This window comes from Eumetopias jubatus, unplaced genomic scaffold, assembly GCF_037043125.1.
Source record: "Eumetopias jubatus isolate StellerSeaLion01/CBP00866 unplaced genomic scaffold, mEumJub1_p1.0 scaffold_10, whole genome shotgun sequence".
Lineage (NCBI taxonomy): Eukaryota > Metazoa > Chordata > Mammalia > Carnivora > Otariidae > Eumetopias > Eumetopias jubatus.
Genome location: NW_028274816.1, coordinates 91,888,270 through 91,902,821, shown reverse-complemented (window position 1 = coordinate 91,902,821; position 14,552 = coordinate 91,888,270). Strand labels below are relative to the sequence as shown.

Sequence of the window (14,552 nt, the reverse complement as noted above, 5' to 3'; positions counted from 1 at the left end):
TAGCCTTAAAAAAACAACTCATCAGGCAGGAAAGTGATCATACTTACACTGATCTTACTGATTTACTTTCCCGTTTCAAGGTAAGCAAATGAAACTTTGCTATTGTATACACCTGCTGTTTCCAAAGGCTCATAGTGCTCACAAGGGAAGCCTTGGTTTCAGAAAGAATAAGTAAGCTCTGCTCCATTTCATCAAAGGATTTTGAATCCATTTCTTCTTCTGGTGGCTGCTGAGTAAATACACTATAATCTATTTGCCAAAACAAAACAAAGACAGAAAATTATGGGATATTCCTTAAAAGAATGAAAATCTTTCTGAGGCATGTAAATTTTAAAGAAGCACACATCTGGTGGTGATGTAGGACAAACGGAACTCTCATATACTTTGGCAATATTATTAAAACTGAACACATGCAGGCACCTGGGTGGCTCAGTCAGTTAAGCACCTGCCTTCGGCTTGGGTCATGATCCCAGGGTCCTGGGATTGAGCCCCGCATTGGGCTCCCTGCCCAGCGGGGAGCCTGCTTCTCCCTCTCCCTCTGCCTGCCTCTCCCCCTGTTCATGCTCTCTCTCTCTCTCTCTCTGTGTCTCAAATGAATAAATAAAATCTTTAAAAAAAACAAAACTGAGCACATGCATATCTTATGACCCAGAAATTCTCCACTAGGTAGAAACGCAACAAAGATACACACATAGGTCCACCAAAACACATATACAAGAATATTGTTAGCTAGCTACCTGTCAAGAATAGCTATAAACTGGAAGAATGCAAATGTCTACCAACAGGTGAATGAATAAGTTGTGAAATACTCTTGTAATAAAATAGTCTAAAACAATGAAACTCAATAAACTACTACACAACTACAGTAGTTTAAACCTTACAAACATATTAGGTTAAAAAAAATCAGACACAAAAGAGACATACTATATGATTTTTTTAAAAGATTTTATTTATTTATTTGACAGGGAGAGAGCACGAGTGGGGAGGAGGGAGAGAGAGAGAGAAGCAAACTCCCTGCTGAGCAGGGAGCTGAGCAGGGAGCCCAATGTGGGGCTCGATGACGAGTAGTTGACTGAGCCACCCAGGTGCCCCCACACTGTATGATTTATACCATGAGACCAAACACAGATAAAATTAATCAATGAGGATAGGAAAAAGGATATTTTTATAAGTGATTCAATTTTTATTTTTTTATAAAGATTTTTACTTATTTATTTGATAGAGACAGCGAGAGAGGGAACACAGCAGGGGGAGTGGGAGAGGGAGAAGCAGACTTCCCGCTTGAGCAGGGAGCCTGATGCAGGGCTCGATCCCAGGACCCTGGGATCATGACCTGAGCTGAAGGCAGACACTTAATGACTGAGCCACCCAGGCGCCCCAGTGATTCAATTTTTAAAAAATGAAAAATAATGAAGAGATGAAAATTGGTTTCAGTATGAGGAGAGCCACAAAGAAGGACTTCCTTGACTTACGTTAAATTTAAAAAATGAGTAAACCTTAAAAACTTTAAGAGTGGAATGGAATAATGCATAAAATAATAATGAACCACAACCTGGTTATCTTGGGACTTTTGCAACTCAAGAGTTTAGATGAATGACTTAGTAAGATGAACCAATCCAAACCCTCTCGTCAATCAAACTAAAAATGGGGGCTAAAATATTATATATCACAATCATGGTATTCAGTGAGCACCAATTTACCTTCTACAGAATTTGGTATTTTTAACCTTTGAAAAATAAAACAGTTAAAATCAGCCAAACTGAAAGCAAGCCGATGTTAGAGGTACATTTATTTTGCATGGTGGACTTAAAGGTATACAAAATAAAACCAGTAACACCTACACTGCACATAGCCTTCTCATCTTTATCCCCCTACCCAACTCTACAGACTACTTCCTATACCTCAAAATATTTAGCATAACAGATAACAAGCATCTTCTCCACCTAATTCTCTTCCATCACCCAAAGTATTACAAATATACTCACCAATAATGTGTTCTACATCCTCACCTCTAACTTCCTCTACTTCTATTTCCACACCTTTATCTCTACTCAATGGCATCAAACTGGACACATGTCCAAATTTGGTATCTTGTTCTCTCTCCAGTTATGTAAGATCTAAAACTTTTATGTGAACTTTCTCTGATACAGTCTGATAGCACATCCTCAAAATAAACCTGACTTTGTCCTTTCTCCATGTTTGAGAGAAACATCGTGTTTCCTTCACCCTCCTGACCCACCACCACCACCACCACCACCACCACCACCATCTTGTTAACTTTCAATCGTAAGAAAAGTTTCCTCAACTCACATTCTCACCTTAAACTTCATAGAACCAGCTTTGACCTTTACCAGGCTACTGTCAAGGTCACCACTGACTTCCACATTACCAAAGCCCTCACTGTCTTTCCCTGTTTACCAAAACCATCTTTTCTGTTCTTATCTTATTCTTCACAGCAATCAGCAAATAAGTGATCACTTCCTCTTTCCTAAAACACTATTTTGTCTGGGCTTTTACATCTCCTTTTGTGAAGAGAGAAAATACAATGATGGGTCCTTCTCAGTCAGCCCTTTCTGGCCCTTCACTAGTCAACCTCAGGGTTTGCCTGTCCACTCTTTATCTGTACTCTTTCCGAGTTATTTCATCCAAACCCATGGCACCATCTACCTGTGGGTAACTCCAGAATTTAAATCTTTAGCCCTAACATCTTCACTCAGCTGACAATCCCTCAGGAAAACATCACCAATACCATGAAGATAACCCGTCTATTCTGTTTCCCTATTTTCTCAACCACCCTAGCTCAAGACAATATTAAGTGTAATAGTTTCCTAACGGTCCTCCTGCTTCCACACTTCCTTTACAATCTACTCATCATTTAACAATCAGAATGCATTTTTAATTTTTTTATTATTAATTAATTTATTTACATTTTTAGGGAGGGGAGAAGGGCAAAGGAAGAGGGAGAGAGAGAATCTTAAGCAGGCTCCATATACGGTGCAAAGCCAGCTGTGGGGCTCAATCTCACAACACTGAGATCATGACCTGAGCTGCAATCAAGAGTTGGACGCTTAACCAACTGAGCCACCCAGGCACCCCCAGAATGCATTTTTTTAAACATGCAAATCAGATCGTGTTACTCCTTTGCTTTAGAACTCTCAATAGCTTCACACTACACTAAGAAAACAAACCAAATTCTTTTCCAGATATTCAAAGACTAAACATGATCTGGCCCCTGGCCCTCCCCTCTAATCTCTCTTTGGCTCTCTAAACTCTATCCACAGTGGCCTTTTCTTTATCATCAAACACATCCAACTCATTCCTTAATTAACAGTTTGCGGGGGCACCTGGGTGGCTCAGTCGGTTAAGCGTCTGCCTTTGGCTCAGGTCATGATCCCAGGGTCCTGGGATTGAGCCCCACATCGGGCTCCCTGCTCAATGGGGAGCCTGCTTCTCCCTCCCCCTCCTCCTGCCGCTCCCCCTGTTTGTGCATGCGCTCTGTCAAATAAATAAATAAAATCTTTAAAAAAAAAAGTTTGCAGAAGCAGTTCCCTTTATCTAAAAAGCTTTGCAATAAAATCCTCACATATTTAGATTTTTCTTGCCATCCAACTCTTAGTTTATCATCTCAACACAGTCCTTCCTAAAGATACATTCTAAGTTACCTGCCTCCCAAGACCACCCCATTATTTCCTTCATAATCCTACTGCTATCAGTAAATATCTCAGTTACTTATTTACCTGTTTCTATCTACCCTTTCTTCCTCTAAAAACATATTTCACATGTTTATTTAATTATTCATCTCTTTTACCATCTCTCTGGTTCATTGCCTAAAATTTTTTATTAGTTTTGTTTTTACCTGCTTGGTCAATTTCTGCTTCAACTTCTAGCTTTAAGAACACATCTTCCAAAGTCGTCATTGAAACACCGTAAGAAATTACACCCAAATTTGAATGCGTGTCTAGAGCAGAAAATAAACCTAAAGGAAAAAAAAAATAAAGAATGTTGTGTAGTTAAGCATATCATCATGAATTATTCTAAAATACACTTTTAAATGGGATAGGACTAAATTTACTCTGCTAACACAGTTCTCAAACATTTTGGTCTCAGAACCCCATTAACATTCCTAAAAATTGCTAAGGACCCCAAGGAATGTTTGCTTATAGAGATATAGCTAGTGGATATTTATCATATTATAAATTAAACCTAAGAAATATTTTACAGACAGAATGATAGGCAGGGCACATTAAAGTTGGCTTATGTAGTTCATTCCAGTTAATTAAGAACTTTTTTTCCTTAGGAAAAAATCAATTAAATTAATATAGAAAATCTGTTAAATGACATAAAGGTTACAGGAATTCTGCACAACATATCTGCATCAATAATATCCTTTTGGTTATTAAGAGATCCCTAACAGATACGGAGACTGAGTATGAGTTCCTCATTATAAAGCAGAAGAATAATGTCACAATTAAAATAATTCAAGGGTTTACCATATTATTATGTCCTTCATTATGGAATCATGAAATTGGAAAAGAACTTGAGAACACAAACAACTGTGTTTGTATAATTACATATTCCCAGGAGGCCGCCGAGCAAATGGAGCAATCTTTCTTGACAACAAAGCAAATACATTTACTTAACATATTAGTTACAGTTTCCTGCATAGTGTTTGTAAAAAACAGAAAGAAAAAAAACCCACGTTAGCTTGTAGTTTCTGATTTTCAAATGTAAAGAAGAAACGTAAAATTAAGTAAAGCCACCTGGGAACATGTAAATATTACACAGAAAAATATATAATGAAGTAAATCAAGAAAACCTACTCCCAGTGCAAGATCCTGGTTCAACAATCAGGAAACTGAAAGTAATACCTGCAAATTTGTCCATGTCCTTTAAAGGCAAGCTATACACAAGTTGTTGGTCATTCTGTTGTAATAAGGTAGCTCCAGGTATATGTTGTTTAACCAGGGAAGAAAGAGATTCAGTGGCACAATATCTGTCTATGTACATGCTAGAGAAAAACAAAAGTCATAATTCTTTTAATAATTAATAAACAACCAAAAGTAAATTCTGAATGCCTGAAGTAAAGTTAGTGCCATAAAAATTGGCCAAACTACATTATGGCAATTCTGAAATATAGTAACAGCAGTTCAAGAATACTATAAAGAATAAAGTCAACCAAGAATGAATGATACCTTAGGCGGTAGCCAATCCCCCATTTACTTTTGAGAAAAATTGAAGAACCAACACATTTCAACATTCCTTGTGATATGACAGCTTTCCTATCTGCAAACAGAAATTTGCATTTCAATTTTTAAGTTAGTAACAGCATTTGCATTTCAATTTTTTAAGTCAGTTGGCATTTATATTTCTCCCATATAAGACACCAATATCATCATTAAATATTCACAACCTTATTAGAAAGAAACCAGATTATCACTTCCTGGTTTTTAAATGAGAACACCGAGGCAATGAGAAAACATATTGTTTGCCCAAGTTTTACACAGCTTTAAGTGACAAAGCCAGACATTGTACCCACACAGTTCCGATTCTAGAGTCTACTTTCCTAATACTGTTCCGAATATCTCAGACTCTTCCTAAAAGGCTCACAATTTCCTTTATAATCAAATGTAAAAACAAAAAGCAACAACAAAAAAAGCAGTTTGTTGGGTTTTCTAAATACTTTTTTTTTTAAACAAAGATACCACTGAAAAAATGAATCTACAATGTAGATTGTGCTGAACACTGGCTTCCTTCTGGGAGAGTGGAATTTTGGTACATGGCTGTCAGCAGGTGCTTCTACGACCAGCACCCATTAGAAACCTTGGGCGCAGAGTCTCTAATAGGCTTTCCTGGTAGACAACATTTCACATATGTTAACAACTCCTTGCTAGAGAAATTAAGGATATTCTGTGTGACTCCACTGGGAGAGGAGTTTTGGAAGCTCATGACTGGTTTCCTCCATGTCTCATATGCCTCTTCATTTTGCTGATTTTGCTTTGTATCCTGTCAGTCTGTGGTAAGAACTCGTAAGTATAACTATATGCTGAGTCCTGTTAGTTCTCCTGGCAAATTACTCAATCTGAGATGATCTGCAGGACTCCCAAACACATAAATATGTAATTTTTAAAAAAGTTTAAAACACCCACCTGTGTGAGGTTCACACACCTTCCTTATTCCTTGGGATTTAGTTATCTCTACCCATCTCCTGTTTGGCCCCATGACCTTATCTTTCAAAAATAAACTAAAAATCTCACCAGCAAGAATGTCAGCTTCATCCATGAAATGAGTACTAAACACTGTTACTCGGTTAGATTTTCCGTATTTCAGAAGATTCCAAACAATATGACGAGAACAGGGGTCCATTCCAGCTGTTGGTTCATCTAGCAATAGTATCTGTGTGAAAAAGAGCAGGGAATGGCAGAGAATCCTCAGAAAAACTAAAATACATAAAATTTATGGACATGGGAAACTTTCCCACTTCAAATTATTATTCCAACAAGAAGTATATATTAGATCTGAGTTTTTCACTCATATATGAACTAGCAGAAATTTTTTAAACTATCAATTTGGCAAGTGAATATTTTCCTTGTTTCAATTTTAAAAGACTATTATCAGTAACATATATGACGTAAGTGTAATAACAATCAGATACGTAAATTAAAAAATAAAACATCGATGGGGGTTGAGAGAAAGACAACATAAAGCCAGAACCCAGAGTCACCCCAAGCTACAGCAGCAAGGAGAAAGCAGCAGGATGGCGGGGACCCCGAGGGCTCGGGCTGCAGCTTTCTAGCCCTATGCAGAGCCCTGTCACCAGATGGTTCTGTTTTACAGGACAAACAAGAGCCCGGAACAGACACATACGAAATAAAATCAGGAGAACAGTGAAAAACGGAACTATTCCTTTGGTTTTGTTCTGTTTTTAAATTTTATTCTGAACTATTACAAACATATAGAAAACTAAAGAGAATTAGGGCAATACTGTTAAAGCCACCAATGAAATGCAACAAATGCCATTTTTTAGGCCATATTTCCTGCAGATCTTTTTTTTAAAGAAATAAAACATTGCAAATATAACTAAAATCCATCCTTTCCATTCCCCTTCCCAGAAGTAACCACCACCGTAAATGTTTTATCTTTACGACTCGAGTTTCAAACCTTTTTACTATAATCACATCCATAATAATGAATAGCATTTTATGTATACTGAAACTTTACATAACATATTATTGTATGTAAACATACACTAGATTATATTTGTATATAATACATTAATATTTATTTACCTTTGGATTCCCAAGAACAGCAATTCCTAAAGACAGTTTTCTTTTTTGACCACCACTTAACTTTTTAGCTTGATTACCTTTGATAGCCTGCATGTCTAAATCCAGTAAAACCTTCTGCACCTGTAAAGTGAGAACAATGTTATTTTTTAAATTATACGATTAATAATTATCAATATTAATTTTTAAGTGTCTCGATTTTAATATCAACTTAAAAATGTTCTTTTAGTACAGACTTTAATTTTGACATGTATTTATATAATTTTGAAATAACAGATAAAAAGATTCCTGATTGATAGGTCTGTTTTACTTTTGTGACTTCCTGGGTACTGGTGAAGGGATCAGTTAGAAAGCTGTGTGTGTGTGTGTGTGTGTGTGTGTGTGTGTGTGTGTGTGTGTGTGTGTGTGTGTGTGTGTGTGTGTGGTAGAGGAAAGGAGGCAGATGTGAAAGGAAAGGAAAGGAAGGAAGAAAAGAAAAACCTATACTGAGAGGCTAGTTTCCTCCAGATGAAACAAGGACTATTTTATATGTGCTAAAATATTTACTGAGAGGCTAGTTTCCTCCAGATGAAACAAGGACTATTTTATATGTGCTAAAATATTTACTCCAAATTCCATCCAATTCTTTGTAATAAATTTGTTTACTGACTCAGAACAGGTTTTTATTTAGATTTTCATGCATTTTTTTACAACAGTTATTATGAAAGGTTAGTAATTTATAGGGAATAAAGTAAAAATTTCTATATGAATGACATACTTCTTGTATTACATTATTGGCTGGTATTCCTTTGATTGAAGCCAAAATGGATAAGTTTTCTTCTACTGTCAAAACATCAAAGTATATATCTAACTGTGGACAAATGCCAATCATTTTTCTTGCTTCAAACATTTCGTCTATTTCTGAGACTCTGTGTCCATATATAGATGCAAATCCTAAAAGCAAAATATATATTTAAATTTATATTAACTATATTAAATATTAAAAAGTCTATATGCCTTAATGTACACTAAAAATTTAGTTACCTGTATGTAGTAAATATATAAAGTATGAGTTAATATAACCTTGGAAGATACAACAAACCCTCATTTCCATACTATTGGTGATCTGCTTCCACCTCATTTCCAATCTCATTTTCCTTCATTTTCAGGTGATATTACACAGTGGAAAGAGCAAGGAATCGGAGCTTAACACTAAAAATAATTGTCCTGGTGCTTAACACTAAAAATAATTCTGTCCTGGTACATTATTTACACTTATATTTCAGTAGCAATTTTCCTTCATTTCCAGGCATTATTCAATAGTGGAAAGAAGAAAGAAACTAAAAAATTTCCCCTAACTAGATATGTGGTCTTGAGAAAATCAGTCTGAATTCCAGCTTTTCTCTTCTATAAACTAAATACAAAATATCCTACTTAAATTTAAGAACTATTAAATCAATGTGATAATGTAAGAATTATAATAAAAATCATAAATTCCTATTAAATATAAGATATTACCACTATCACATTAAAAAGTGACACAATTAGGGATAAGCAACAAAACTAATTTCAGAAGTTAAACTATATTTTAAGAACTGCAGATTCAATACATGGAAATTCTTGGAATTTCTTTTTTTATCTTTTTTAAAAAATTTTTTATTGTTATGTTAATCACCATACATTATATCATTAGTTTTTGATGTAGTGTTCCATGATTCATTGTTTGTGCATAACAGAATGTGCTCCAAGCAGAATGTGCCCTCTTTAATACCCATCATCAGGGGAAATTCAGCCTTTCTTAAAATATTTATTGTACTGCCAATCTATTAGGTTATTGTGGAAATATGGAGCTGCCATATTAAATTCTCACCTACAGGGCAATCACATACAACAATTATATGTTTAAGGTATTACTCTTATAATTCTATTTTAGGAGATGGTATTGATATTTATCATTCTTTCCTTTTGAACTGTTGTTGCATATTTAAAAATCTGTACCTACAATCTAAAATATTTATAGGTCTCATTTAATTTCCAATTAATTACTGATTTCTCCTTTCTTGAAAATGAAAATACACACAAATATCTGATAAAATAAGTAACAAAATCAGATCCTTTTTACTTTATTAAACATGATTGACTCATTTATATTTTCTATTGAAAAACAAACGTGTATAATAAAAAAATAATAAAACACATTTACAGACACTGAGGTTGGTCTCAAATCATTGGAAAAAATCAATCTGTACATGTTTGGATGAATCAAGGATAAATAATAAATGATATAATTTATATAAATATAAATCAAGGATAAATAATTATATTATGGTACCTTGGTTAATAACACTAATAAACCGAAGTAAGAGATTTTTTAAGTCAGAAAACTCTCACCATCAGAAGGCGGGCATAGTCCACAAAGAATATTCATCAATGTACTCTTTCCTGTTCCACTGTGGCCAAGTAACGCAGTAATCTGACCCTCATATATGTCAAATGACAAATCTAATTCAGAAAAGAAGACTCAAATGTGATTTTTATTTGTTGAGCTACGCAAAATAATAACGAATACTTGAATAATCTTTAAATAAATCAGTAAGTTCAATGACAGATTTAAAGTTATTAGCGTATTTAATACCATAATATTTAATATTATAGGATAAAAATTCCTTGTTACAGTCAATGCTATGGGCAACAAGAAAAGTAGTAAAGATAAACTTATTTTTTGTTATATTAACAGATTTCAAGGATATACAAAACATTGGGGAGGGGTTCTGTGAACCCAGTTTTGGGACTTTCTAAGATAATTAAAACAAACAAAAATTTGTTTCCAAGGGTATTAACAAGGTTAAACACTGGTAAAAATCTAGAAATTAATCAATAGCATGGGAATGGAAGAGTAAATGCCTTAGAAATTCAATTTAAATGAAAGAAACATGGGGAACCTGGGTGGCTCAGTTGGTTGGGCATCTGACTCTTGATTTCAGCTCAGGTCATGATCTCAGGGTCGTGAGATATAGCCCCGAGTCGGGCTCTATGCTCAGAGGGGAGCCTGCTTGAGATTCTCTCTCTCCTTCTGCACCGCCCCTCCCACTCTCTCTCTCCTCTAAAAAAAATAAATTAAATAAATAAATAAAACATAAAATGAAGAAGTATCACTAGATGGACGTGTCAATGACTAAAGGACAAAAGACAGGGACCTGAAAACCCAGTTTTGAATCACTGTAGATCCTGATTTGATGAAGGTGACCTGGGATTCTGAGTTATCCCTAGAGCTTTAGGCCAGAAGCAAAACTAAATCCTCTCTAGAGGAAGATTGCATCATCCAGAGCATCAAATAATCTCTACAGTTTTCATATGCAATACACACTCAGTCAAAGCCAAGCGGGCAGGAAACAGCAAGAGAAGATCAAAACCCAAGAGAAAAGACAGGTGACAGAAACAGACCTAGAAGAGATTTAGATATTGACACCATAATATTCTAAAACAACCATTCTATCATGCTCTCAAGAGAATGTTGACAAAGCACTAAAAACCACATAAAAGAACCAAGTGGCAAGACAAAAACTGGAAAGGATAAGTGAAAAATATTTCCATACATAGTCTAATCAGATTAGGCTGAACCACAGAAAATTAGTAAATGACAAGAAACATCATAAGCAAATACCTAGACTAAAGCAGAGAGACAAAACAATAAAAAATTCAGTAGAGAGAATGAAAGACAACTGGGATAAAATGAAAAGTCATAAACCTGTAATAATAAACCTAAAGGGAGAGAAAAGATAGGACAAAGGCAAACTGGAAAAGAAATGGTGGAGAATATTTTTAAAAAGAAGACAGACATCAAGCGAGAGATTCAAGAAGCACTTATATACCCAAAGTAGAATAAATGTAAAACAAACAAACACCACCAAGGCAGGTGGTAGTAAAACTGTGGAAAACCAAAAAAAGATCTTTCAAAACAGCCAGGGTAAACGTATATACCAACAACAGGGAAAGAATAAAACTAACAGCTGTCTCTGCAGCTCAAACAATGGAAACAAGAAGACAACAGGTTACATTTTCAAGTGCTGAAAAAGAATAACCATCAAACTAAAATTATATATTCAGAGAAATATCCTTCAAAACTAAAGGTGAAAGAAAGATATTTGCAAACAAAAACTGAGAAAATGTATCATTGTTAGACCTGCATTAAAGAAAACAGCAAAAACATCTTTTTCATGCACAAGGAAAATTATCCTAGATAGAAGATCAGAAATGCAGGAAGTAACAAAGATAAATGATGTGGTAAATATATAGGTAAATATAAAAACAACGCTAATAACATTATCTCTGGTTTAAAATGTACGTAGAATTAAAATACATGAAAACAACAGCATATAAGTTGGAAGACGGCTAAAAGGGATAAGTAAGGATAAAAGTAAGGTCCCGGACTTCTTTTTCTTCCTTTACTATTCTACAAATACTATTAATTACTAAAGCACTAATTTATAGAAGTCAAGAATATATGTCATAATATCAAGAGTAATTTCTAAAAAAGGCATATACAGCTAAGAAGACAACAGGGGAAACATGAGAAATGGCACAATAAAAAATAACTGCTTCCAGTTCAACTAGCTTATTGAAGGATGAGAGACCATACAAAAAAAGGCAAATTATCCCACCTACAGTCCACTAGACCAGCTAGCCTATTAGCCAATTATGTATGCGCCCAGACCACCATCCAATCCCAGATAATCCATGAACTGACTGAAGAGCTGCCCAGGCAAACTGGAGATTCCTTAGCCATTGTAAAATAAGGGATGCCTTCAGCCACTGAGCATTAGGGTGCCTAAGCTTAATGGTTAGAGCAGAAATAGATAAATGATTCCATACCGAGAAGCTAGGAAAAGGAGAATAAATTAAACCCAAAGAAAGTAGTAATAAAGAAATAACAAAGAGAATAACACAGCTCAATAAACTACAAAGCAAATATATGATAAAGAAAACTAACAAAGTCAGGGGCACCTGGGTGGCTCAGTCATTTAATCGTCTGACTCCTGGTTTTTGTTCAGGTCATGATCCCAGGATTGTGAGATCAAGCCCCGTGATAGGCTCTGTGCTCAGTGCAGAGTCTGCCTGGATTCTCCCCTCTCGCTCTACCCAGGCCCCTCCCCGACTCATGTTCTCCCTCTCGCTCCTCACTGTCTCTGTCTCAAATAAATAAACTCTTTAAAAAAAAAAGAAAACCATCAAAGTCAAAAGTTGATTCCTTGAAAGATTAATAAAATTGACAAACCCACTGTAAAGCAAATGAAAAAAAATAATCACAAATTACTAAATGAAGAGAGGGAACATCATTACAGCCTCTACAGACATTAAAAAGATAAGAAGAGATTATTATGAACAACCTGTAACAATCAATTTGGCAATTTTTTTGTTTTTTTTTAATATTTTATTTATTTATTCATGAGAGACAGAGAGAGGCAGAGGGAGAAGCAGGCTCCCAAGCAGCAGGGAGCCCAATGTGGGACTCGATCCCAGGACTCCGGGATCATGACCTGAGCCGAAGGCAGACGCTCAACCATCTGAGCCACCCAGGCGCCCTCAATTTGGCGATTTAAATGAACAAATCCCTTGAAAATAACTCACCAAAACAGACACAGTGCTGAAAACTTATAAATCTGATTCTAATGCACTTCCATGTAATTCTTTACATGAGAATGCAAAGTGCCCAAAACACAATATTTAAAGTTATCAAGACGAACTATACAGCTATGATAGTTAAAATAGTTAGAAGCAAGGACAGATAAACAGACCAGTGGAACAAGAGTTCAGAAGTTAAACCACAAATTTATAATCACTTGGTTTAATTTTTTTTTTTTAGAGGGGGGTGGTGGGCAGAGGGAGAGAGAGAATCTTAAGCAGGCTCCACGCCCAGAGCAGAAGTCCAATGCAGAGCTCAATCTCACAACCCAGAGTCACTTGATTTAATTATTAAAATAACACTACTGAGATATGGTTGACAAACAATAAACTGTACATATGTCAAACAATCTGCTAAGTTTGACATGTGTATATAACCATAAAACCATCACCACTATCAAGATAATGAACATATCCATCTCCACAAAAAGTGCTGCTTTAAAATATCTCTCCCGGGCACCTGGGTGGCTCAGTCGGTTAAGAATCTGCCTTCGGCTCAGGTCATGATCCCAGGATCATCAGGCTCCTTGCTCACTGGGGAGCCTGCTTCTCCCTCTGCCTGCCGCTGCCCATGCTTGTGCTCTCTCTCTCTCTCCCTCTGACAAATAAAATCTTTAAAAAAATAATAGTAAAAATAAAATGTCTCCCCCTTCTGCCTGTTCTACCCACATTTACCCATCTCCAGATAATCACTGATCTGTGTTTTTTCACTAAAGACTAGTTCTGCCTCTTCTATAATTTTATACCAATTTAATCATATGCTATTACTATTTTATTTCTGACTTCTTTCACTTAACAGAATTATTTTGAGATTCATCCATGTTGTAGCATGTATCAAGAATTCATTCCCTTTTTTTTGCTGAATAGCATTGCACTGTATGGGTGTATCACAGTTGGGTTTGTGTATTTACCTACTGATAAGACATTTAGGTTGTTCTCAGTTTTTGTCTAACAAATAAGGTTACAATGAATATTCATATATAAGTCCTACTATAAAATTATGCTCTTGGCCAAATACCTAGAAGTAAAATGGCTAGATCACATTACAGGTGTATATTTAACTTTTTCAAAAGCTGTCAAACTATTTTCCAAAATAGTTGTGCCACCTCACATTTCCTCCAGCAGTGCATGAGTTCTAGCTGCACATCTTCACCAATACTTGGCATGATCAGCCTTTTCCAATTTTAATTGTTCTACAGTGCTGTGTGGGGACAGATGGTAGCTCCATTTGTGATAAGCATAGCATAACGTATAAAAAATAATAATTTTAATCATTCTACTAAATATGTTTAAGGTTTTAATCTGCATTTCCCTAATAAGTGATAATGTTGGACATCTTTTCATGTGCTTATTTGCTATCCTCGTATCTTCTTTGGCAAAGAGTCTATTCAAATACTCTACCCATTAATTGGGTTGTTTCTTATTATTGAGTTTTGAGAAATCTTTATATATTCTGGATCAAAGTCCTTGATCAGATATATGATTTACAACTATTTCTCCCAGGTCTGTAGTTTGTCTTTTCATTCCCCTTAACAGGGTCTTACAAAGAACAGAAGTCTTCTTAATTTTTATAGTCCAATTTATCAATGAGTTATTTTACGGTGCCAT

The 14,552-nt window shown here is 35.4% G+C and overlaps 1 protein-coding gene across 1 annotated transcript in view; it reads right to left on the bottom strand.

The window, feature by feature from the left end:
* ABCA5 (ATP binding cassette subfamily A member 5) overlaps positions 1-14,552 on the bottom strand; it is an 82,548-nt gene that overhangs the window by 28,537 nt on the left and 39,459 nt on the right. The window contains exons 12-19 of the mRNA XM_028112866.2: positions 9,654-9,764; positions 8,041-8,216; positions 7,287-7,406; positions 6,255-6,393; positions 5,193-5,283; positions 4,869-5,008; positions 3,857-3,976; positions 48-249 (exon numbers count right to left, since the gene is read on the bottom strand). Of these exons, the coding sequence (XP_027968667.1) occupies positions 48-249; positions 3,857-3,976; positions 4,869-5,008; positions 5,193-5,283; positions 6,255-6,393; positions 7,287-7,406; positions 8,041-8,216; positions 9,654-9,764 (1,099 nt within the window). The remainder of the gene's footprint in view (positions 1-47; positions 250-3,856; positions 3,977-4,868; positions 5,009-5,192; positions 5,284-6,254; positions 6,394-7,286; positions 7,407-8,040; positions 8,217-9,653; positions 9,765-14,552) is intronic.